The 23,651-nt window shown below is 45.2% G+C and overlaps 1 protein-coding gene across 1 annotated transcript in view; it reads right to left on the bottom strand.

Annotated features, from left to right (window-relative positions):
• PPP1R3F (protein phosphatase 1 regulatory subunit 3F) overlaps positions 1 to 23,453 on the bottom strand; it is a 78,458-nt gene extending 55,005 nt beyond the window's left edge. The window contains exon 1 of the mRNA XM_085629895.1: positions 22,434 to 23,453. Within this exon, the coding sequence (XP_085486021.1) occupies positions 22,434 to 23,335 (902 nt within the window). The 5' untranslated portion in view covers positions 23,336 to 23,453. The remainder of the gene's footprint in view (positions 1 to 22,433) is intronic.
• Positions 23,454 to 23,651: the final 198 nt, after the last annotated feature.

Below are 23,651 nucleotides of genomic sequence, written 5' to 3'. Positions count from 1 at the left end.
ACTCACACTGAGCTCCAACTTCCATTCACAGCTGATGCGCTCACATTGAGCCTCTCCTTCCAGTCAGAGGAGGTGTCTTCACCCTCATCTGTCAGTCACAGAATGTACTCTCACCCTCAGTCATTCCTTCCAGTCACAGAATGTACCCTCACCCTCAGTCACCCTCAACCTCAGTCATTCCTTTCAGTCACAGAATGTACCCTCACCCTCAGTCACCCTCACCCTCAGTCATTCCTTTCAGTCACAGAAAGTACTCTCACCCTCAGTCATTCCTTCCAGTCACAGAATGTAAGCTCACCCTTAGTCATTTCTTTCAGTCACAGAATGCACCCTCAGTTATTCCTTCCAGTGACAGACTGCACCCTCACCCTCAGTCATTTCTGCCAGTCACAGATTATACCCTCACGCTCAGTTATTCTTGCCAGTCACTGAAAGTAAACCTCACCCTCAGTCATTCCTTTCAGTCACAGAATGTACCCTCACCCTTAGTCATGCCTGCCAGTCACAGAATGTACCCTCAACCCTTAATCATTCCTGCCAGTTACAGAATGTACCCGCTGTCATTTCTTTCAGTCACAGAATGTACCCTCACCCGTAGTCATTCCTGCCAGTCACAGAATGTACCCTCACCCTTAGATATTCCTGCCAGTCACAGAATGTACCCGCTGTCATTTCTTTCAGTCACAGAATGTACCCTCACCCTTAGTCATTCCTGCCAGTCCCAGAATGTACCCTCACCCTTAGTCATGCCTGCCAGTCACAGAATGTACCCTCACCCTTAGTCATTCCTGCCAGTCACAGAATGTGCCCGCTGTCATTTCTTTCAGTCACAGAATGTACCCTCACCCTTAGTCATTCCTGCCAGTCACAGAATGTACCCTCACCCTTAGTCATTCCTGCCAGTCACAGAATGTACCCTCACCCTTAGTTATTCCTGCCAGTCACAGAATGTACCCTCAACCTCTGTCATTCCTTCCAGTCCCAGAATGTACCCTCACCCACAGTTATTCCTTTCGGTCACAGAATGTACCCTCACCCTCAATGGGTACCGCAGAGACAAACCTCCACAGGTACCCCAGGGACAAACAACCTCTAAGAGTACCGCAGAGACAAACAACCTCCACAGGTACCACAGAGACAAACAACCTCCAAGGATACCGCAGAGACAAACAACCTCCACAGGTACCACAGAGACAAACAACCTCCAAGGGTACTGCAGAGACAAACAACCTCCACAGATACCACAAAGACAAACAACCTCCAAGGGTACCACAGAAACAAACAACCTCCACAGGTACTGCACAGACAAACAACCTCCACGGGTACCGCAGAGACAAATAGGACCCCCACAGGTACCACAGAGACAAACAACTTCCATGGGTACCACAGAGACAAACAACCTCTACGGGTACCACAGAGACAAAAAACCTCCAAGGGTACCACAGAGACAAACAACCTCCAAGGGTATCAAAGAGACAAACTACCTCCACGGGTACCACAGAGACAAACAACCTCCACAGGTACCGCAGAGACAAACACCCTCCAAGGGTATCACAGAGAAAAACAACCTCAACAGGTACCGTAGAGACAAACAACCTCCAAGGGCACCACAGAGACAAACAACATCCAGGGGTATCACAGAGAAAAACAACCTCCACAGGTACCGTAGAGAGAAACAACCTCCAAGGGTACCACAGAGACAAAAAACCTCTACGGGTACCACAGAGACAAACAACCTCCAAAGGTACCGCAGAGACAAACAACCTCCAAGGGAACCACAGAGAAAAACAACCTCCAAGGGTATGAGACTAACAACCTCAAAGGGTACCACAGAGACAAACAACCTCCAAGGGTACCACAGAGATAAACAACCTTCAAGGGTATGAGAGAGACTAACAACCTCAAAGTGTACCACAGAGACAAACAACCTCCAAGGGTACCACAGAGATAAACAACCACCAAGGGTATCAGAGAGACAAACATACCTCCACGGGTACCACAGAGACAGACAACCTCCACAGGCACCGGACAGACAAACAACCTTCACGGGTACCCCAGAGACATTAAACAACCTCCAAGGGTACCGCAGAGACGAACAACCTCCACAGGTACCACAGAGACAAACAACCTCCAAGGGTACCACAGAGACAAGAATTACAAAAAGAGGGACAGGAGGGGCTATTTCCGCTCACAGAGGAGCGGGAGGTCCAGCAGGAAAGGATGCCCCAGGGAAGTACATTACCAATAAGGATATTTCTGCTGTTCCTCAATATATGAAAAAAGAGGAAGAAGAAGAAGAGTCAAGGGGAAGGCTGGAACCAACTACATACAATGTGTGTTTAGAGTTGGTAATCCATTTGTTGGATAATAATGCCCTCACACACCCTTTCAGGTGTCATGCTTCATCATATGGGCTGCTCCTCGTCGGGCCGGCGGTGCAATGCCTAACGGGCTCCCTTTGTAAGGGGCACTTTATCAGAGAGACAAACAACCTTCACGGGTACCACACAGACAAACAACCTCCAAGTGTATCACAGAGACAAACAACCTCCACGGGTACCACAGAGACAAACAACATCCACAGGTACCACAGAGATTAACAACCTTCAAGGGTATCAGAGAGACAAACAACCTCCACGCGTACCACATAGACAAACAACCTCCAAGCGTACCACATAAACAAACAACCTCCCAGGGTATCACAGAGACAAACAACCTCCATGGGTACCACAGAGACAAACAACCTCCACAGGTACTGCAGAGATAAACAACCTCCAAGGGTTCTGCAGAGGCAAACAACCTGCACGGGTACCGCAAAGACAAACAACCTCCACAGGTACTGCACAGACAAACAACCTCCACGGGAACCGCAGAGACAAATAGGACCCCCACAGGTACCACAGAGACAAACAACTTCCATGGGTACCACAGAGACAAACAACCTCTACGGGTACCACAGAGACAAAAAACCTCCAAGGGTACCACAGAGACAAACAACCTCCAAGGGTATCAAAGAGACAAACTACCTCCACGGGTACCACAGAGACAAACAACCTCCACAGGTACCGCAGAGACAAACACCCTCCAAGGGTATCACAGAGAAAAACAACCTCAACAGGTACCGTAGAGACAAACAACCTCCAAGGGTACCACAGAGACAAACAACATCCAGGGGTATCACAGAGAAAAACAACCTCCACAGGTACTGTAGAGAGAAACAACCTCCAAGGGTACCACAGAGACAAACAACCTCCAAAGGTACCACAGAGACAAACAACCTCCAAGGGAACCACAGAGAAAAACAACCTCCGAGGGTATGAGACTAACAACCTCAAAGGGTACCACAGAGACAAACAACCTCCAAGGGTACCACAGAGATAAACAACCTCCAAGGGTATGAGAGAGACTAACAACCTCAAAGTGTACCACAGAGACAAACAACCTCCAAGGGTACCACAGAGATAAACAACCACCAAGGGTATGAGAGAGACAAACATACCTCCACGGGTACCACAGAGACAAACATCCTCCACGGGTACCACAGAGACAGACAACCTCCACAGGCACCGGACAGACAAACAACCTTCACGGGTACCCCAGAGACATTAAACAACCTCCAAGGGTACCGCAGAGACGAACAACCTCCACAGGTACCACAGAGACAAACAACCTCCAAGGGTACCACAGAGACAAGAATTACAAAAAGAGGGACAGGAGGGGCTATTTCCGCTCACAGAGGAGCGGGAGGTCCAGCAGGAAAGGATGCCCCAGGGAAGTACATTACCAATAAGGATATTTCTGCTGTTCCTCAATATATGAAAAAAGAGGAAGAAGAAGAAGAGTCAAGGGGAAGGCTGGAACCAACTACATACAATGTGTGTTTAGAGTTGGTAATCCATTTGTTGGATAATAATGCCCTCACACACCCTTTCAGGTGTCATGCTTCATCATATGGGCTGCTCCTCGTCGGGCCGGCGGTGCAATGCCTAACGGGCTCCCTTTGTAAGGGGCACTTTATCAGAGAGACAAACAACCTTCACGGGTACCACACAGACAAACAACCTCCAAGGGTATCACAGAGACAAACAACCTCCACGGGTACCACAGAGACAAACAACATCCACAGGTACCACAGAGATAAACAACCTTCAAGGGTATCAGAGAGACAAACAACCTCCACGCGTACCACATAGACAAACAACCTCCAAGCGTACCACATAAACAAACAACCTCCCAGGGTATCACAGAGACAAACAACCTCCATGGGTACCACAGAGACAAACAACCTCCACAGGTACTGCAGAGATAAACAACCTCCAAGGGTTCTGCAGAGGCAAACAACCTGCACGGGTACCGCAAAGACAAACAACCTCTGCAGGTACCGCAGAGATAAACAACCTCCGGGCGTACTACAGACACAAACAACCTCCACGGGTACCACAGAGACAAACAACCTCCAAGTATACCACAGAGACAAACAACCTCCAAGTATACCACAGAGACAAACAACCACCACGGGTACCACAGAGACAAACAACCACCACGGGTACCACAGAGACAAACAACCACCACGGGTACCACAGAGACAAACAACCTTCACGGGCACTGTAGACACAAACAACCTCCACAGGTACCACAGAGACAAACAACCTCAAAGGGGTACCGCAGACACAAACACCCTCCACGGGTACCACAGAGACAAACAACACAACACACAGACTCTTCTTAGGGGTGCCGCCAAGACTATCCCTGCAAGTCTCACACACAACACACAAAATATACAAGAACCTCTCCATGGGGACAGCTGGGACAAACAACCTTTGCATGTCTGATACACAACACACTCAAGAACCTCTCCTGGGGTACCAAAGAGACAATCTCTGCATGTCCGGTACACAACACACACAAGAACCTTTTCAAGGGTACCACAGAGACAACATCAACACAGCTGTACACAATACACTGAAGAACCTCTCCAGGGGTTCTAAAGCGACAACCTCTGCATGTCTGTACACAACACACACAAGAACCTCTGCATGCCTAGTAGAGAACACACCACAAAACAACTCTATATAATTAGTGCTCACCAGATTCCTTTAGTGGATAAGAATTGACAAGAAGTCCCCTTGTCACATACAACTCGATAAATGGATCCCATGACTAAATGGATCCCTTCAGCACAAACAAATTAATGAATAGATCCCCATAGCATTCAATAACTGATCAATGGATCCCTCTAGTGCCCATGCATGGATGGATCCCTCTAGCATCCATGCATCGATGGATCCCTTTAGCATCCATGCATCAATGGATATCTCCAGCATCCATGTATCAATGGATCCCTTTAGCGTCCATGCATCGGTGGGTCCCTCTAGTTTTCATGTATCAATTGATCCCTCTAGTGCCCATGCATCGATAGATCCATCTAGCGTCCATGCACCGGTGTATCCTTCTAGAATGCATGCATCGGTGGATTCCTCTAGGGTACATGCATCAGTGGATCCCTCTAGCGCCCATGCAATGCTGGATCCCTCTACTGTCTATGTTTTGATTGATACCTCTAGGGTCCATGCATGAATGGATCCCTATAGCATCAATGCATCTGTGTAGCCCTCTAGCATCTGTGCATCAGTGGGTCCCTCCAGCATCCATGCTTCAATGGATTCTTTTAGTGTCCATGCATCAATGGATCCCTCTAGTGTCTATGCATTGATGGATCTCTCTAGCATCCGTGCATCAATGAATCTTTCTAGCATCCATGCATCGATGGATCCCTCTAGCGCCCATGCATCAATGGATCCTTCTAGTGTCCATGCATCGATGGATCCCTCTAGCATCCATACATCAATGGATTCCTCTAGCATCTATGCATCAATGGATCCCTCTAACATCAATGCATGGATGGATACCTCTAGCATCCATGCACTGATGAATTGTTCTAGTGTCCAAGCATAAGTGGATCCTTCAGGCATACATGCATCGATGGATCTCTCTAGGGTCCATCCATAGGTGGATCCCTCTTGTGTCCATGCATCAGTGGATCACAATAGCGTGCATGCATCGGTGGACCCCTTTAGCATCCATGTATCAATTGATCCCTCTAGCATCCATGCATCGATGGCTCAATTTAGCATCCATGCATCGATGGATCCCTCTAGCATCCATGCATTGATTGGATCCTTCTAGCATCCATGCACATGTGGATCCCTCTAGCACACATGCATCAATTGATCCCTATAGTGTACATGCATTGGTGGATCCCTCTAGGATCCATGTATCAATGGATCCCTCTAGCATTTATGCTTTGATAGATCCCTCAAGCATCTGTGCATCAATGGATCCCTCTAGCATCAATGGATCCCTCTAGCTTCTGTGCATTGATGGATTTCTCTAGCATCCATTTATCGGCGCAGGGAGGTCAGACAACCAGGGAAGGAGGTCTGGAGGGAAGAATAGAAAAAAGAGAGAGAGAGAGAGAGGGAGGAGAGGGGTGGAAGAAGAGCGAGTGTGAGTGAGGGAGAACAGGCAGGAAAGACCGAAACCTGGGTGGACATGTTGAGGATGGATAGTGAGGCCGAAACAAGGGAGGAGGGGGTGAAGGTTAGGGAAGAGAGTGAGCCCAGGGGAAGGAGAGAGGGGAGTACAAAGAGACCTGGAGAGGAGAGAGTTGGAGTGATGAAGAGGTGGAGGAGGAAGGTCAAGGCCAGAAGGCGAGCGGGCAGAAGAGAGAAAGAGGAGGAAGGTTGTAGAGGGAGTCGGCACAAGGTAGAGGGTGGGGGGAGAGGAGAAGAGGGGAGGAGGAGAGGAGAGGAGTGGAGTAGAGGGAAGGGGAAGAGAAGAGAGGAGGGGAGGTGGGGGAGGGGAGGAGAGGAGAGAAGATGAAAGGAGAGTAGAGGGGAGGAGAGAGGAGAGAGGGGAGGGAAGGAGAGGGGAAGGGAGGAAGGAGTGTGGAACGGATGGGAGCGGAGAGGAGAGGAGGGGAGGAGAGGTGAGAAGAGGGAAGGGAGAGGAGAGGGGGAGGAGAAGGGAGGAGAGGGGGAGGAGAAGGGAGGAGAGGAGAGGAGGGGAGGGGAGCGGAGAGGAGGGGAGGGGAGCAGAGAGGAGGATGGAGTGTGGAGGGAAGGGAGAAAGGCTAAGGGGGAGTGTGAGAGGAATAGAAGGAGGAAGGAAATAAAGGGAGTGAGAGAACGTTGGGGAGGGAGCGTAAAAAGGTGATGGAGGGGAATGAAGAGAGGGAAGGAAGAAGGGAGAGAGTGAGAGAAGGCGGGAGGGCAGTCTGGGAGGAAGTGAGAGCAGGAAAGCAGGAGAGGGACAGAAGAGGATGAGGAGAATAAAGAGAGGTGAGAGCCCAAAGAAGAAGTTTAGCAGGAGGAGGACGGGGAGAGAAGAAGGGTATTGATACATGGATTCCAGTGCCATCTATACATTGATTTTGTTTTAATTACGGAGTTTTATTTAGCACAAACTTGAACCGAAGGTATCGGGTATCAGAGCGCTTTACGTAGCACCAGCTGCATTACATGAGGACACATTCATTTTTATTAGGCACGGGGAGATTAAGTGATTTGCCCAGAATCACAGGATGTTCAGCGTCATGCCGAGACTCAAATCCAGTTCCCCAGATTTGAGGTCGACCGCCCTAGCCGTTAGGCCAACTCCTCTCCCCAAATGATAAATGGGCTCTAGTGCCATCCATTGATAAATAGATCCCAGTGCCATCCATACATCAATAAAGACATCCCACGTCCCTCCATCCATTGATAAATAGATCCCAGTGCCATCTATACATTGATATATAGATCCCAGTGCCATCCATACATTGATAATTGAGTTCTAGTGCCATCCATACATCAATAAAGAGATCCCACGTCCCTCCATAGATTGATACATAGATCCCACTGCCATCGATACATTGATACATAGATCCCAGTACCATCCATACATTGATGAGCTCTGGTGCCATCCATACATCGATAAAGAGACCCCTGGTCCATCGATACATTGATAAAGAGATCCCACTGCCACTCATATATTGATACATAGATCCCAGTGCCATCCATACATTGATGAGTTCTAGTGCCATCCATACATCGATAAAGAGACCCCAGGTCCATCCATACATTGATAAAGAGATCCCACTGCCACCCATACATTGATACGTAGATCCCAGTGCCATCCATACATTGATACGTAGATCCCAGTGCCATCCATACATTGATACACGGATCCCAGTGCCAATAATACATTGATAAATAGATCCTAGGGCCACCCATACATTGATATATAGATCCCAGTGACACCCATACATTGATAAATAAATCCCAGGGCTATCCGTACATTGATAAATAAATCCCAGGGCTATCCGTACATTGATAAATAGATCCCAGTGCAATTGATACATTGATACTTAGATCCCAGTGCCAACCATACATTGATACATGGATTCCTGTAGCACACTTGACATGATAAATAGATCCATTTAGCATATATGAACTGGAACAGATCAGAGAAAAATTGGTAAATAGATCCCCTTAGTACAGTTGAATTGATAAATAGATCCCAGTGCCATCCACACATTGATAAATTGGTACCAGTACCATCCATACATTGATAAATGGATTCCATTACCCTACATACATAAATTGATTCCTTAAAATTCTCCTTCTATGTGGAGTTTAAGTCCTGGCACACTCAGGTTGCGGGTGGTTTCTCATCTCTTCACATAAGTAATATGTTACCCAAAAGCAGAGACTGTCACCAACCCGGTGGCACTGAGATTAATAATACCCTGCACTAGCTAGGAATCTAGGAAATAAACATAACTCAGCAGGGGTCACCACACCGTCCAGCAGTAAAACAATAATGACATACAAATTAATTCATGAAGAGATTGCTTTAGGAAGCTAGGGACTCTTTAAAAGAAAGAAAGAAAATCAATGAGGATGGGAATATAAAGGAAGGAGAGAAAACATGGAAGAAAAAGGAAGGAAAGGAAGAAATAAAAAGGAACACGAGGTGAAAAAATGAAATGTGAGTAAAAAAGGAGGAGAAAAAAGGAGCAAAAGGCAATGAGAGAAAAATGTAAGGGAGAAGAAAGACATGAGAGGAAAAGGGAAAGAAAGAAAAGACTGAGAAAGCCAGTGAAAGTGAGAAGGAGAAAAGATATACAAGAGAAATACAATGAGAAAGAAAGAAGAGTAAATGAGAGAGAGAGGAATGGGAAAGAGAGAAAGGTGGGGAAAGAGCTTGATAAGGGAAGGAGAGAGTGAGAACAGAAGAAAAAACTGTAAAGGAATAAAGATGAGGACAATAAAACCAGAAACCAAAAGGAGAGAATAAAGAACAAGCATTGGCATAGCCAATAGGTCTCGCCTTTGGGACCTTATAAGTGTTTTGCCATGCAACAGTTGATGTTGTTGCACCAAGGATACTGTGCTGCATAACTAGTTATAAGGTCCCAAAAGCAAGACCTATTGGCTATGCCAATGCTTGTTTCTTAAATTGTTGGTGGGATGGTGGGTCGGGAGGTATCTGGGAGAGTCGGCGTGCAACATGAACTTTGTCATTCTACATACTTGAACCTAAGCATTGACAGTGGGATGAAAACTCCTTGCCGAGAGCCACACAAAGTGTTACAGAGAGTAGCTTGTTTTTTCCTCACATTATACTGGGTGCCACTTTCCACTTTTATTAATTACAATAGGATTATTTGTGAATTTGAAATAATATTGTAGTAATGAGGTTGCAAATGTGGGGGGTTAGGTAAAGTGCTCCAATAACTCTGAGAGGAATTTGCACTATATAATTAACAAACACCCCAACATTACAAAAAACACGACGCCAAAACGCAAGAGAGGCCCGGGGAAGCTGGAAGCAGCAACAGATGGGGGGGGCACCAGGAAGGGGGGGTACCACGAGGGAGATGCGGGGTAGGAAGGAGGGGCATGAAAACAAAAACATCTTGAAAATTCAGATGTAAACCGTCTACCTGCCTTAATAGTACAACAAACAGAGAACCTCTCAATATAGTTCAAGCCAACTAATTGCCAATGGACTATGAAAAATCAAGCTGCTTGTGTTTTCAGTGAGGCGAGACCAAAACAAGCTGAGGAAGATTCCTCCCCTAACTTGGCGTTGGGCTCTATTGTGAATAAATAAAGATGTTATCAAAGTGTTCCGGTAAAGATAGTCGATAAGCCAGCTGAGCTGACGGGCTCTTTAGTGAAGGGCCGCACTTCCCTTAACCCCCTCCCCCATCCCTAGCACCAGATCGCGCCTGCTGTAGTAGCAATGTTGCAAATAGAGCTGCTTAGGTAAAGCGCTCCAATACCTCTGAGTCGAATTGGCATTATATAAATTAACGATTCCCCCCCCCCCCCAAAATAAAAACAAAAAAAGCCAAAACACAAGAGAGGCCGAAAGAGGCTGAGAGCTGCAATAACAGATGGATCACACCTGTGTAGTAACAAGGCTGCAAAGCAAGCTGCTTAGGTAAAGCGCTCCAATACCTCTGAGTTGAAATGGCGCTATATAAATAAACAAACCGCACCAAAATTTAAAAAACAAAGCCAAAACACAAGAGCAGCCCGAGGAGGCTGGAAGCTGCAACACCAGACAGGGGGAAACACGAAGGAGGTGTATGGAAGGAAGGAGAGAGAAAAGTAAAAAGTACTAATGTCCTAATGACAACAAGGACCACTACTGGGCAAAGTGACCACGGCCACGGTTTGTTGACAGAACTTCACGACAATCAAGAATTCAACTTCACAATCTTCTAACCGCTGGTGCATTAATTTGATTAGATACACTATGTCTCTTCACATGACCGTAAACGGACGCTATGTGGGCCTATTTGCTTCTTGTAGGCACTCTCAATTTTAACTACTCTGTTTTACAGTTAACCGTCGACAAAAGGTGCACACTAAAAAAACAGTCGTCATCAGGTGCTGAAGTCATGCATTTGAATGCTTTGATTGACGGACAAGTTGATTTTTTTTTTAATGTGTTTATTTCTGTTGACGAAAATTAAAGGGTTTCATAAATGGTCAAATTCTTTGGTTTTATGAAAATAGCAGAACAGATCGGGAAAAAGAGAAAAGTATGCTTGCCTCCTGCTGGTGCCTGCATGAAGCGGGAACGAGCAGTGTTCGCCGGATCCTGAGAACAGGCACTTCAACCGCCTCCCACAACACCACTTTCCATTTCAGGGCATTCTGTAAAGGCTATATTCTTTAAAAAGACCACTTCACCCGCTACAAGGAGGCCAAACATGTTGTTACGCTGGAATGCTACAGAGGCGCAGCGCAGGAATGAATGTGGGGGCAGCGAGATATTATGGGATTAGTGGGCTAATGGTGCGTTACCTTGGCAACCGTTTGTTCCGCCACTGAGTCGTGCCTCCTCGGGGAAGCTGCTCCGGTGTGATTTCAGCCTCTCCACCAGCAAATAGTGAATGGCGGCAAAGTGACAAGCCTGCGAGTGGTGCGCGCGCGCCACAGCGAGTGATCTGTTTTCAATTATCGCGCCTGTGTCTGGGCACGATAATTGAAAACAGATGTGGCATGTGCGGGTAACCGCAACCAATAGGCCGTGGGCGGAGCAAAGGTGGGACATGCCCCCGCCCTCGCCCAATTGCGTGCTGTCTTTCTTAGAAAGACGCGCGCAAAGCCCAATAGCCTGGGAGACAAACGAAAGCACACGCACGAGCGTGTGGTGAGCTTTCTAAAGCCCATTACTAAAAGTTGAGCACGCAGCGCATGCGCGCTGCTCTAGGCTCGACCTAAAAAGAGAAGACAAAATAGCAAAGTGTAGGAAGCTAGTTGTCTATATAGCGTACTAAAAAGAAGTACACTGTGCAGAGTCCACTGGATCCCCAATTGGCTTACAAAGGCTAAAGTAGATAATACTAATGCTCTCTTTTGTGGTAGTTTGGGAGAGCAGTTAGGCTTATCAGAGGCTAGTGATAAGCATTTGTTGAACTCAGAGGCAATAAATGAGACATGCATTCAAAGAATAAATCTGAGACCAAATTAGAAAAATAACACTTCTTTTTATATATGTTTCAAAACCAAGAACTTTGTTTAAAGGTAAGTACTGTTTTCAATAGCAATTCGTACCGGTAAGTAAAGCTTTTAAAGTTGTGCGCCTTTAGGCACAATGCAATCCTAAGGAAGGAAAAGTCAGAGTTGCATAAAGGTAGGTACAGTCGGTTTCAGGGGTTCACCTTCAGGGTTCGGAGTTGTAATGGGCCAAGGTTCAAGGTACTTCCAGGGGTTCTTCAAGAACTGCTCGGGTTCTACGGGAAGTAGGATGCCGGAAACGTTGGTAGCTAGTGCGCTACGGAGAACGGGGCCGAGCAAAAACAGGCTGCACAGGGGAACTTGGGCACAAGTCTGAGAGCTCCCAAACGAGGGCTTGGGTCGCAAGGGGTCAGTTACAATAGCGGGTATTGACCACCCTCGACAACCTCAGTAATCTTGAAAAGGTTGTTTCATTTGACTTCTCCTTCCATGAAAATATCTGTTTTGTTAAGTCTCTAAATAACTATTTCTTCTTTCTCTTCCAGGTATATTAAGTTCCTCAAAGAAAAAAAAGATAAATGCCACAGGTAAGTGTTCCGTAATTCCCAAGGGTTATTTTGGGGAAGTGTTCATGATGAAGAACACCCGTCATATATTCACTTTCCTATCCCATCAGCAAGTAAAGAAAAAAAAAATCTTTCCTCGGATTTTCACAAACAGAAATTTCTAAAGAAATAAAACACCACTAGTTTCTCTCCAGAGAACATAATAAAGTTTTAGTTACGTTCCCTATGGATACGACCTCTTTTCTACAGAGGTAAGGTTTATCCGAATAAGGAGTCATCATTTCTTTTCCAAATGATACAACATAATTTTCCATTTCTTATCCCACCCTCCCCCGGAATGTTAAAGACAAGTTGTCCTGGTTACAGTCACCTCCTGTCCTCCACCCGATTGTCTCCCCGACCTTCCCAACAACCGAGCATGAACCTGGGCTAGTAACGGTCCTCCAGGAGGGTGGGGGGCGTTGAATTTTGGCGGTGGCCTCCTGGCATTTCCCTGCTCTCATCGGAGGTTTCACCCATCTGAGGTTCCGGGTAATGCCTTCTCTCACGTCGTCTTCAGAATTCTCTTCGATCTCCTCTTCGTTTTCCGTATTTATCCGGGGTCTGCTGGGATGCCTGACTTAAACGGCCCGTTATCTCGTTTAGATAAAAAGTTCGGAGCTATGCACCACCAATTTAAATCACCAAGTGGTCAGTCGTATGTACTTGAAAAAAATCTTTATTTTAATTGTCCAACCATAGTCTCAGCCAACGCGTTTCGTTCTAATTGAACTTCGTCAGGGCATGTGTGAGGTTGTCAGTATATTCCAAAACGTATGACCATGAGCTGTATAAGTGATATTCGTCTTGAGAGTAACGTCATGATTCCCAAGTTAATGATCCAAATTTGTAAACTCAGTGCCACCTTGATAAGTGCATTGAACACGATTCTGAAAATCAGTAAATGTCCGTGCTCTCCCCTCAAAATGTTCCGTAAGAGGGAGAGCACGGACATTTACTGATTTCCAGATGGGTGAAACCTCCGATGAGAGCAGGGAAATGCCAGGACGTTCCTCTCAAGACGAATATCAGTTATACAGCTCATGGTCATACGTTTTGGAATATACTGACAACCTCACACATGCCCTGACGAAGTTCAATTAGAACGAAACGCGTTGGCTGAGACTATGGTTGGACAATTAAAATAAAGATTTTTTTCAAGTACATACGACTGACCACTTGGTGATTTAAATTGGTGGTGCACCGCTCCGAACTTTTTATCTAAATTTCATTGCTTGGCAGTTGGCATCTAGTAGCGGCGGATGCAGGGGCGTTTATGTGCACACCATCATTAACTATACCTCGAGATTGCATTATATGGGAACAAAGTAAGGAGGTGCAGCCATTGTAGTCCGCCGTTAAACCTTCCTCTCTCTTAGGCCCGTTATCTCGTTCTCTTGCAAAATTTCCTCCTGTTCCTGGCTTCCAGATGTAAATACAACTGTGGCCTGATTTTCTACTACAGGCTGTAAATAGAGAAGATCAGATTCTGGGTGGGTGGTGGTGTCGGGGACATACCAGGGAAAGTCATTGATGTTATTTGTTGTTTATTTCAGGTCTCATGGAGGTTTGACAGGGTCTTGGAGCAAAGGGGCACAGAAAATTTGTTGGGACCCAGGCCCGGCAGCTCGGGTGCAGAGTGGTTAGGTCGGCTCCTCGAGGTCAGGGACCAACAGCTAGCAGGGACAAAATCAAAGTAGCTGAGCCACTCATGAAGTGGGTCTTAGTGGTGATGATGTCCCTTGCTGGCAGCTTGGTTCTGGTGCAGTGGGAACCTGGGTTGGACTCTCACTGTCGGTGCATCTGGTGCAGGGCTTCTGGTATCCCGGGGTTGGTGTTGCACAGCTTCAGTTGGTCCTGGTGTCTTCACACTCACTGACCTTCCAGAGCACAAGTACCTTATCCTTGTTGTCTGCAGCGTTGCTCAGGCCGGGGAGCTGCAAGGCGGTGGACCGGACTCTGCATGTCGGTGCCTGCAGGGGAGTAGCTCCTCTATTCCAAGGGAAACTGTAGGCAATTTTCGAAGTGCCAGCAGGCTACCCAAGGCTTTGGTCGTTCTCCAGCTTGCAGGATGAGTCGCAATTGTCGAGAGTGGGCTGAGAATGGGCAGAGTTTCGAGCCAAAGGTCCACAGTTCTGCTGTAGTTCTCACCAGGCAGTGACTATTGTTCGTCCTTCTTCTCTTGATCCGTCAAATCTGAGTTCTTGGGTTCAGTGGTGCCACCTAAATACTCAATTTAGGGATGTTAAGGGGAGTGACAGGTAGTAGCCAATGGGCTACCTACCTTTAGGGTGTCAACACCCTCTATATGACCACTTCCTGTGGGCTTTCCATGACCCTAGAATGAAACTTCCATCCAAAACAAGATGGAGGAATCTAAAAATTGGGGTCCACATAAGCTGGCCCAACTTTAGAGGTGGTGCTGGCTGAATGTGGGCACACTTCCTAATCTTACTAATTTTCTTGCCTGTCTTGCCACCAAAAGTGGGAGTTGGGCAGGAGGGTGGGCATCTCCACTATCTGGAGAGGCCTGGGTTGCATATCAAAGGTGGCAGGGTCTTTGAAGCTTCACGCCCTGGAATGCATATCCTGTATGGAGGAGGTGTAAACACCTCTGCCAAGAGCAGGCTTTGTTCCTAGCCTACAAGAGCGAAAGCTCTCAGTTCAGGAAGTCAGAAACCTGTCTATGGTGTCTGGCTGATCGAGACCAGTCAGCCAACACACTAACAGTCTGTAAGTTCTCAGAGGATACCTCTAAGGTGCCCTCTGGGTGCACTGATTAATAAATCCTCCACTGTCATCAGTGTGGGTTTATCAAGATGAAGTGTTTCGTACCAAATGTCTTGGTCTACAGTGAAGCCATCATGTAGCTCGGAAACTCATAATCCCAAGTGTCCAGCCCATGTATTTTTCATGGCTTCCCGTTGCGCTTGTAATATCTAAGGTTATGCTTACATATCACAGGGATACATCCACTCACGCAGATATGCCCACATATGGGTATAGTGCACCCTGCTTTAGGGCTGTAAGGCCTGCTGTAGGGGTGATTTACCTATACTACATGCAGCGCATGGTTGACATGGCACACAGTTGTGTGTGAAAACCCTAGAACAGCTGTCCTTTACAGTGCGTGCACTACTGTGCCCTAGGGCTACCTTGCAATCTTATGAGTCAAATATTATAACAGTCCACATGGAATAATTCAATTGAAACTTGTGAAGACAAACAAATCAGTTCTTTAATCCAGTTCTTTGTGGATGGTAAATTCTTTTCACAAATGTTATCTTCACATTCATGCAGTCCAACATAAAAGTTGCAATGTTCTCTTGTTAGTTATGTTGGACTACATGAATGTGAAGGTCATATCAATGAGTGCCTGGAGGGAGCTGAGAGAGGCAACTGATGGCCGGCCACAATGGTCTTGCAGGTGATGCACCTGGGGCGGGCTGGGAAGCGGTGCAGGTGGAGTCCCATCGAGGTGGGAGTAATGCGCTCCTATTTCTTCAAGCCTTTGATAAGACTGCTGTGGTGCCTAGACTGCCCTAGAGGAGACAGTGCACTCTTGGAGACTGTAAAGTAGAGCATTGCTTCCATCCAGATGTAGGAGGACGAGGGCTTGAACAGCAGTTCTAAATTCACTTTCTGTGACAAATAGTTCCACTTTCTTAAGTAGATAGAGCTGACACCAGACCTTCACTGTTTTCTTGGAAGTGTCTCCCTTGAAGATGAGGTGGGGGTCAAGGTGAATCCACACTTGCATTAGGTGAGAGTTGGGGTTCAGGTGTTTAAGCCAGGTTTTTACTGTTTCTTGTTGTTGTTTTCAGAGAATAACAGCCATTCCGTGCTGAAATTCTGGAAGGTGCTGGACATCCAGATCTGGCTACGCTGCAAGTAATGTCTGAAACACTGGCTGTCTGTAGTGGAGGAGACGTTCAAGTAGAGCTGTCTGTCATGGGCTTGCACATCCCGATTTCTGAGATGGGCTCTGTTTGTGCAGTTTTTTTCTTACGTAGGAATAGAAGCTCCAGGACACTCAAGTTTTCAGCAGAAATTTGATAGCTGCAGGAGGTGTACGAGCTGATATGAGCATATTTCATTCCTCACCTGGGGTGGGGGAGGGGGATGTAAGCTTATACTCCCTCACTCCAAGAGAAATATGGCTGGAAGTGGCAGCATACAGGGCTTAAATGTCTTCAGGCATTCTAACAAAAGACTTTAGAAATGCTGCTGATGGCAAAAGCCGAGTTGGGAGACCCATGATTCTGCCATATATAGTGCTTAGAAATAAAAACAAAAGGACAACTTCAGTCAAAAAACCGACTCATTTTGTATAATTTGTTAGTGTGACAGGTAAATCTGGAACGGTCTAAAAATATTTTATGCTCTTCAGACACTCAGAACGGTTTTGTGGTGAGGTTGGAGTAAAGTGCCTGGCACTCGCGGTGCACTCTCCTTTTAGTCTTTCGCTCTATGGTAAAGCAAATGTATTCTCTATAAATGTTTTTTAAGGGATACCCTAAAACATATATTAAACAACATTATCAAATCAGCAGAATATAATTCTTCTTATTTAACATTTATTTTCTATTATAATTTATTTTATTATTTTATATTTCAGATACGTACTTGGGATGTATTTACTCTCCCCAAGAAAACACGTTTATTGATACAAAATATTATCATCAGGCAAAGAAAAATTAATTGTACAAACCACACTATTGAAATCATACAAAACTCGGATTTTCAAAGGTTCAATGTTTGTCGACAACATTTATATTATATCATATACCATTTGTGAATATGGTTCATTGTAAAACCCAAAATATTTGTAGAATGTTATTTAGAATATATTTAAGTGACATTAAATTCATAATTCATTAAAAAAGATTGCGCAGTTCACTGCCCTTAATTAACATAACACAAGAATAAAATACATTTCCTGCTGTCATTTTATTAATAGTTTACTAATTATTTTATTTTTCTAACAATATCTTAAGATCATATACTCACCAAACATTAGTAATCCGTATAAATCGATATTTTAAAGATCTAGGATCTAAATGTATTTTATGATACATTCATTGTTGTTCATCAGTCACCCCAGTAACTGTTCTACGGGTCAAATAAAAGAAGACATTTACAACCCGCCTAAAACTTTAATGCTTCAAACTTTCACTGTAAATGGGCCTTGATTGAGCTTTTTCTGGATGCCTTTTGGTCGAACCATTATTTCTTAAGTAATCTGGCCTCCTTGTTTTGGAGGTTATCTCCTTGTTTTGGAGGTTATAAACTGCATGACTTAGAAATTCACAAGATCAACATTATTCTATGGTTCATTTACAATACATCATCCCTCTAGTCAGCATGAATTAAAGTCCCAACTTTAAATTTTATTTTGATTCAATTTCAAATTCAGAATGTGCAGATGTTTGATCTACAGTAGTAATAAATTAAAGCCAGTTTTCTTGTGACTCAACATATATTTAATTCCTACTAATTCAATTAATTTATGTCCATGAAAGTGATTAACTGGTTCACTATAAACCTAAATTATTTACAGACTATTATAATATATAAAGGCACAAACCAGTAATAAATATACTCCAGCCCAGTTTTTGAATAAATCTAGCATCACACATGGTCCCTCACAGGTACTGGAACACCCTTCCATACAAAGGAATGGAGGCAGGGGCTTAAAATAGAATCACATAAGTTAAAATGTTAAAATAAATTCGTTTAATTTGACTTTAAAAAAATACGTATAAATAAAAAATATTATGGTATTATATTTATGAAAAATATTTTAATGTAAAAACAAATGCAATTTTTTAAATAACTTCATTAATTTAAATTATATACCTAACTTTTAGTTTGTTTTTATACATAATTAATAAATATACATATTCTACTTTGTTAGATTTTTTTAAAATAAATCTTTAAAAATAAGTTTTATTTGAATATAGTTAAATTAAACATTAAATTAAACTTAATAGTGGCGTAACATTTTTACTTTATTCTATATTTAAGATACATAAATTAAATTTACATTAATATTTCTCATGAAATATGTCATTACTTTTTTTTAGAATTTCATAAACATTTTAATATTTCTCTATACTTTATCATATGGACTTCTCCCCCTTTGGCGGAGAACTCTGCCTACAGGTGAAGAGTTACTAGAAGAAACTTTACCCTCTTAAATCTGTCTCAATCCGCTTTCAGAGGGTGACACATGTAAATCTACACTTCTTAGTAAATTTACACTTGGAAATGGTGACTAGCCTTAAGGACTAAATTTACTAAAGTGTGAGAGTACATTTTTAGGTGTAGGTGTATTTGTGTGTAAATTTACCTTTGTTATTGGCCCCACAGACGTTCATTTTGCAATCTAATGAAGGAAAACCTTCAGTTCTCAGTCGTTGTTCAGACCCCCTTAGTACTGTATTTAATTTAGTACCACTGATTGATTCTGTGTTAACAATAACTCTGTTACCTCATATCCACGAGTACGGAGAAACAAACTAAATTTGATCACAAAAAAATTATATTTCACAACATTTAAAATGTTGTTTGAGTGAAGGACTGTTTTTCAAATATAATCCATACTGAGAGAATTGGACGGGAGCCGTCTCTATATTTCTAATTTGTTAATTAAAAGCATTAAATTAGGAATTATATTTCAATGAATTAGTTGAATTTTAATGGGGTAACAAACATCAGACTGAAAAGACTATGGCCACTGTGTACATAATACTAAGAGCTATTTGTGAATAATATGTGGAATTATACTCCAAACATAATTCATCATTGCCGACTATGGTAATTTAGGTCCCATCAGACAATGCTCAGAAATATTACTGTAAGGCAAAATATTTAGGATACTATATTCAATCTATTTGTGACTGAACTATAACTTATGATATGGTTAGCATTTATAAACAAGGTATAAGTAAAGACAAATATTTTTTAAAACTAATAAATATTTTGTCAGTGTATATATATATATATATATATATATGCTCCAAGATGCGCCCCTAGGCATAGACGCACTCCACACCAGTTGGCTGTAAACCCTTTACTGGTACGGAACAGCAGCGGCATACCGGTACACATGACAGCTTCTTGTCGAATTGGCCTGACACGATTAAGTGACGATCTCACCTTCCTCAGAGGAATGCTGTTGAAAACAGTTCTAAGCCCATGGATGGGCCCCAGCATGCCGGCCTGCTCCTCAAGGGTTTACAGCCAAGTGGTGTGGAGTGCGTCTATACCTAGGGGGGCACCTTGGAGCTTGCATTACTGCGCGGCAGCCCGGCCGCGATAGACGCACCACCCTACAATGAAATGGGGGCCGCGAGCTTTGAACTATGCAAAGCTGTTTGTGGAGCATCAGGAGTGGATTGAGGAGCAGCCCGGCATGCTGGGGCCCATCCATGGGCTTAGAACTGTTTTCAACAGCATTTTATTAAGGCACCCATTCGGGATCTATAATCAGTGAACTACAAGACCCATAAAGCCACGTCACTCATTTGAGCTGCCCATTGGAGGGCTTGAACTGTGTATTTAAGGGGTGTGGTCTGGATAAGCCTTTTCTTTGTCGAGCCTCTGAGGAAGGTGATATCGTCACTGAATCCCGTCAGGCCAATTCGACAAGAAGCTGTCATGTGTACCGGTATGCCGCTGCTGTTCCGTACCAATAAAGGGTTTACAGCCAACTGGTGTGGAGTGCGTCTATGCCTAGGGGGGCAACTTGGAGCATATATATATATATATATATATATATATATATAGTCACTGCTGTAACAAATATGTAATCAGTAGGCCACAAGCCTGAAAGCCAGCATTTATAATTAATAAAGTGATTTTTATATAGTGTTTCATACTGCAGTTCTGTAATTTCTAAGCACTGTAAATAACAGATGTTACTATTACCCATTCACGGTATTAAAATTACAAAGCTTTGGGATGGTCGAAGTCTGAGTCGGCCTTGACGCAATTCAAATTCATGACCTCAAGATCACCAGTAGCAAATGTGTAGCTCATTAAGTTATCCTTCTGCATAACTCAGCGTTCACCTTCCCAAAGGTTGGTAAGTTGAGCACCATAAATTGGTTAAAAGTAAAAAAAAAATTGCAGAGCTTAAAAACAGCAGAAATGGGGTATAAAGTAGTATACAAAAAATAAGGTTTTGCTATTATTACTATTGCTATGTTCAGCAAAACGTTTGCTGGTGCTACTGTGAAATTTGATTTAGTTGCCTTAGGGGAGATATTGCGTAATGGGGTGTGTTTTCAGGGATTTACAAAAGTGTAAGAGAAAAAAATGTGTAAGAATCTTTACAGGCTGATCATTTCTTAGTTAAGTAGCTGCCTTAGTCAACACCAGATTTCCAAAAATTAAAGAGTGAACTCTAGGTATTTGTAAAAGGAACTACGTGCTGGATTGTAGATATCTTGTAAGATTATATCAAACTAATTTGTTAGCCATAAAGGCTGGGCTGGTGGGGCAGATGGATTTATAAACAATTGTTAAAGTTTTATAGACAGCTCTGTCATGTAATGGCAATCAATAAAGTTTCTTTCTGGCTGAAGTAACTAAACAATTTTTTTTGAAATGACAGAGCTGCCAAATTGATGCATTCTGAATTAACTGCAATTGTGCGCTGGTGCAACAATAGGACTGAATTATCATAAACAGTTCTTGACTGAATTTGGGCATATAGCACCTGAATTCTTAGGTCTTTTTCCTAGAAGTGGTTCAATTAGTAGAAGCAATTTTGGTTGAGAATGGCAGGACTTTGTAGTGTTGACTATGCAAGTTGCCAGACTTAGGTTGTAATCGAGGTAAATTCCTTTATGTACTGACAATGAAAGTACAGGAGGCTGAACAATGAAGTTGGGACAGTGTAAATCCTCAACCCTAGCTTTACGTGACATCAATAGCAATACTGTTTTGCTAGGGTTACGTTTCAAGTAATAAGCAGACATCTACCCACCATCTTATTGACTCAAGACTCATAGCCGAAGAATTTTCACTTTCTTTAGACAGATGTGCATCTGGTGACAGGCCAAAAATCAACTGGATACCACCATGAAGGAGTTAGTCCCTAAATGATGCAATTAAAGGACTATAGGGCACAAGCTGATATTAACCAACAATGGCCCAAAATGGATCCTTGTGGGACTCCATAGTAGGACTGTTGGTGGTGATACAAGTGGGGGAAAGGAAACTATTTGTGTTCTGTTGTGTAAAGATGATTCGAACCGGGCCAACATGATTCCTTTAATTCCTATATCAGACAAATTCTCAAGTGGAATATTGCAATCAATTCTGTCAAATGTGGCAGAGAGGTCCAGGGGAACCAGAGCTCCTGGACCTCTAGCATCCATGATTCTATGTAGGGCATCTAAAGCAGAGACTACAGGTAACCTTGCACTATGACCTGGCCGGAACCCTGATGGTGATGTGTTTCCCTTAACGTACATTAGGCGGGACAAGCAAACATGCTGTGTTGACGTCACATTCAAGAGACTGTAAAGCCAAGCAGGGATAGGGATATGAAGCGAGGGCTGATGGGATCATGAAGTCTTGATTACACCCATGAACTTGAAGCATGCAGAGGACGAGACGCTTCCAGTTTCAGACGCGTTAACAGAAGGACACATGGGATACTGGCGGAAATCAAACACTCACACCAATGCTCAATAAATATTTCATCATTCGATAATCGATAACAACTATGATTCAGCGGCAAAACTGAATTGTATCGATTATCGCCCCACCCTTGGGTAGGGGAGGGCGGAGTTACCTATTTTTTACTGGCTTCAAGCAGCTTTTCAGACGCCTTTGCTCCAGCTCCGAGAACACATGTTTAACGGGTGGCGACGCTGGGACACCCCCAGCCGCCTTCAGCACCACGCCATAATTCCTTCCCCCATTGTTGGCCCAGAATGTCTGGGCAGGTGTTTCATATCGCACAACAAATTCCAGCCTGGCCCCGTCGTAGTCGTAAGGTGGGACGAAAGCCAAGCGAAACGCGAACTGATCGGTGTGGCCGTCATCGCAGGGCGCGAGGTAGTCGGCAGGGTGGTCGTAGAAGGAGGTCCAGCGGTCGAAGGTGGCCCTGACGTAGACACTCTTGCGGTACGAAAGGTTGAGGACTCGCAGCACTCCACGCATAGCCTGGCGGTCAGCGGGGCAGGGCAGCAGGCTCTCCAGCTCCACGCCGCCCGCTTGCACCCGCTGCTCCAGCTGCTGCTGGTTCATGGGCAGCAGGAAGGTGGGGCAGAGGTAGAAGTTGCCCTGGGGGCCCCTGCGGGCAGGTCCCAGGGCCCTCAGCTCCTGGGCAGGGTCTGGGGAGTGTGCAGGGCACAGGCTGCCATTACACTGCGCCTCCTGCTGGTGGCACCTGGAGCCCTCGCAGCAGCACAGGCTGCCATGGCGCTGGGCCGCCGCCAGGGGGAGCCCGCAGGCCTCGGCGCAGCACAGGCTGTCATAGCACTGCACCGCCACCAGGGGGAGCCCCAGGGCGTCGGCGAAGCGCACGCGCCGCCCGCCCCCGGGCTCCCCGCGCGCGGCCGCCTCCTCCTCGGCCGGGCGGGGTCTGGGCGTGGGGGAGGAGCGCGGTAGCAGCCGGGGCTCCGCCTCCTCCGCCTCCTCCTCGTCCCCTCCGGGAGCCGGAGGAGAGAGCATCGAGGCCGGCCAGGCCATGGCTGGCGGAGGAGAGAGGCGAGCCTACCGCACCGGCCAGAAGGCAGAAGAGGGAACTGGGGGGGCCAATGAGGGGTGCCCGCACGGAAGGAGGCGCAGGTGGGGACCAATCAGCAGGGCTCTTAGAGAGACAGGTCGTAGCCAGAACGAGGCATGCAACGCGGGCCTGTGCTGGAACGCAAACACAGCAGCCGATGGAGAGTGGGCGGGGCGAAGTGAGCGCCAGGTTTCCTACGTTCAGTGTGGGGCATGCGCAGTGCGCGTGCGCAGAGGGACAGGTGTGTTGGGATGGAGAGGGATGCTGGCAGTGGCAGGG

The sequence above is a fragment of the Triturus cristatus genome, chromosome 10, assembly GCF_964204655.1.
Source record: "Triturus cristatus chromosome 10, aTriCri1.1, whole genome shotgun sequence".
Classification (NCBI taxonomy): domain Eukaryota; kingdom Metazoa; phylum Chordata; class Amphibia; order Caudata; family Salamandridae; genus Triturus; species Triturus cristatus.
This window is presented reverse-complemented; position numbering and strand designations above follow the sequence as displayed.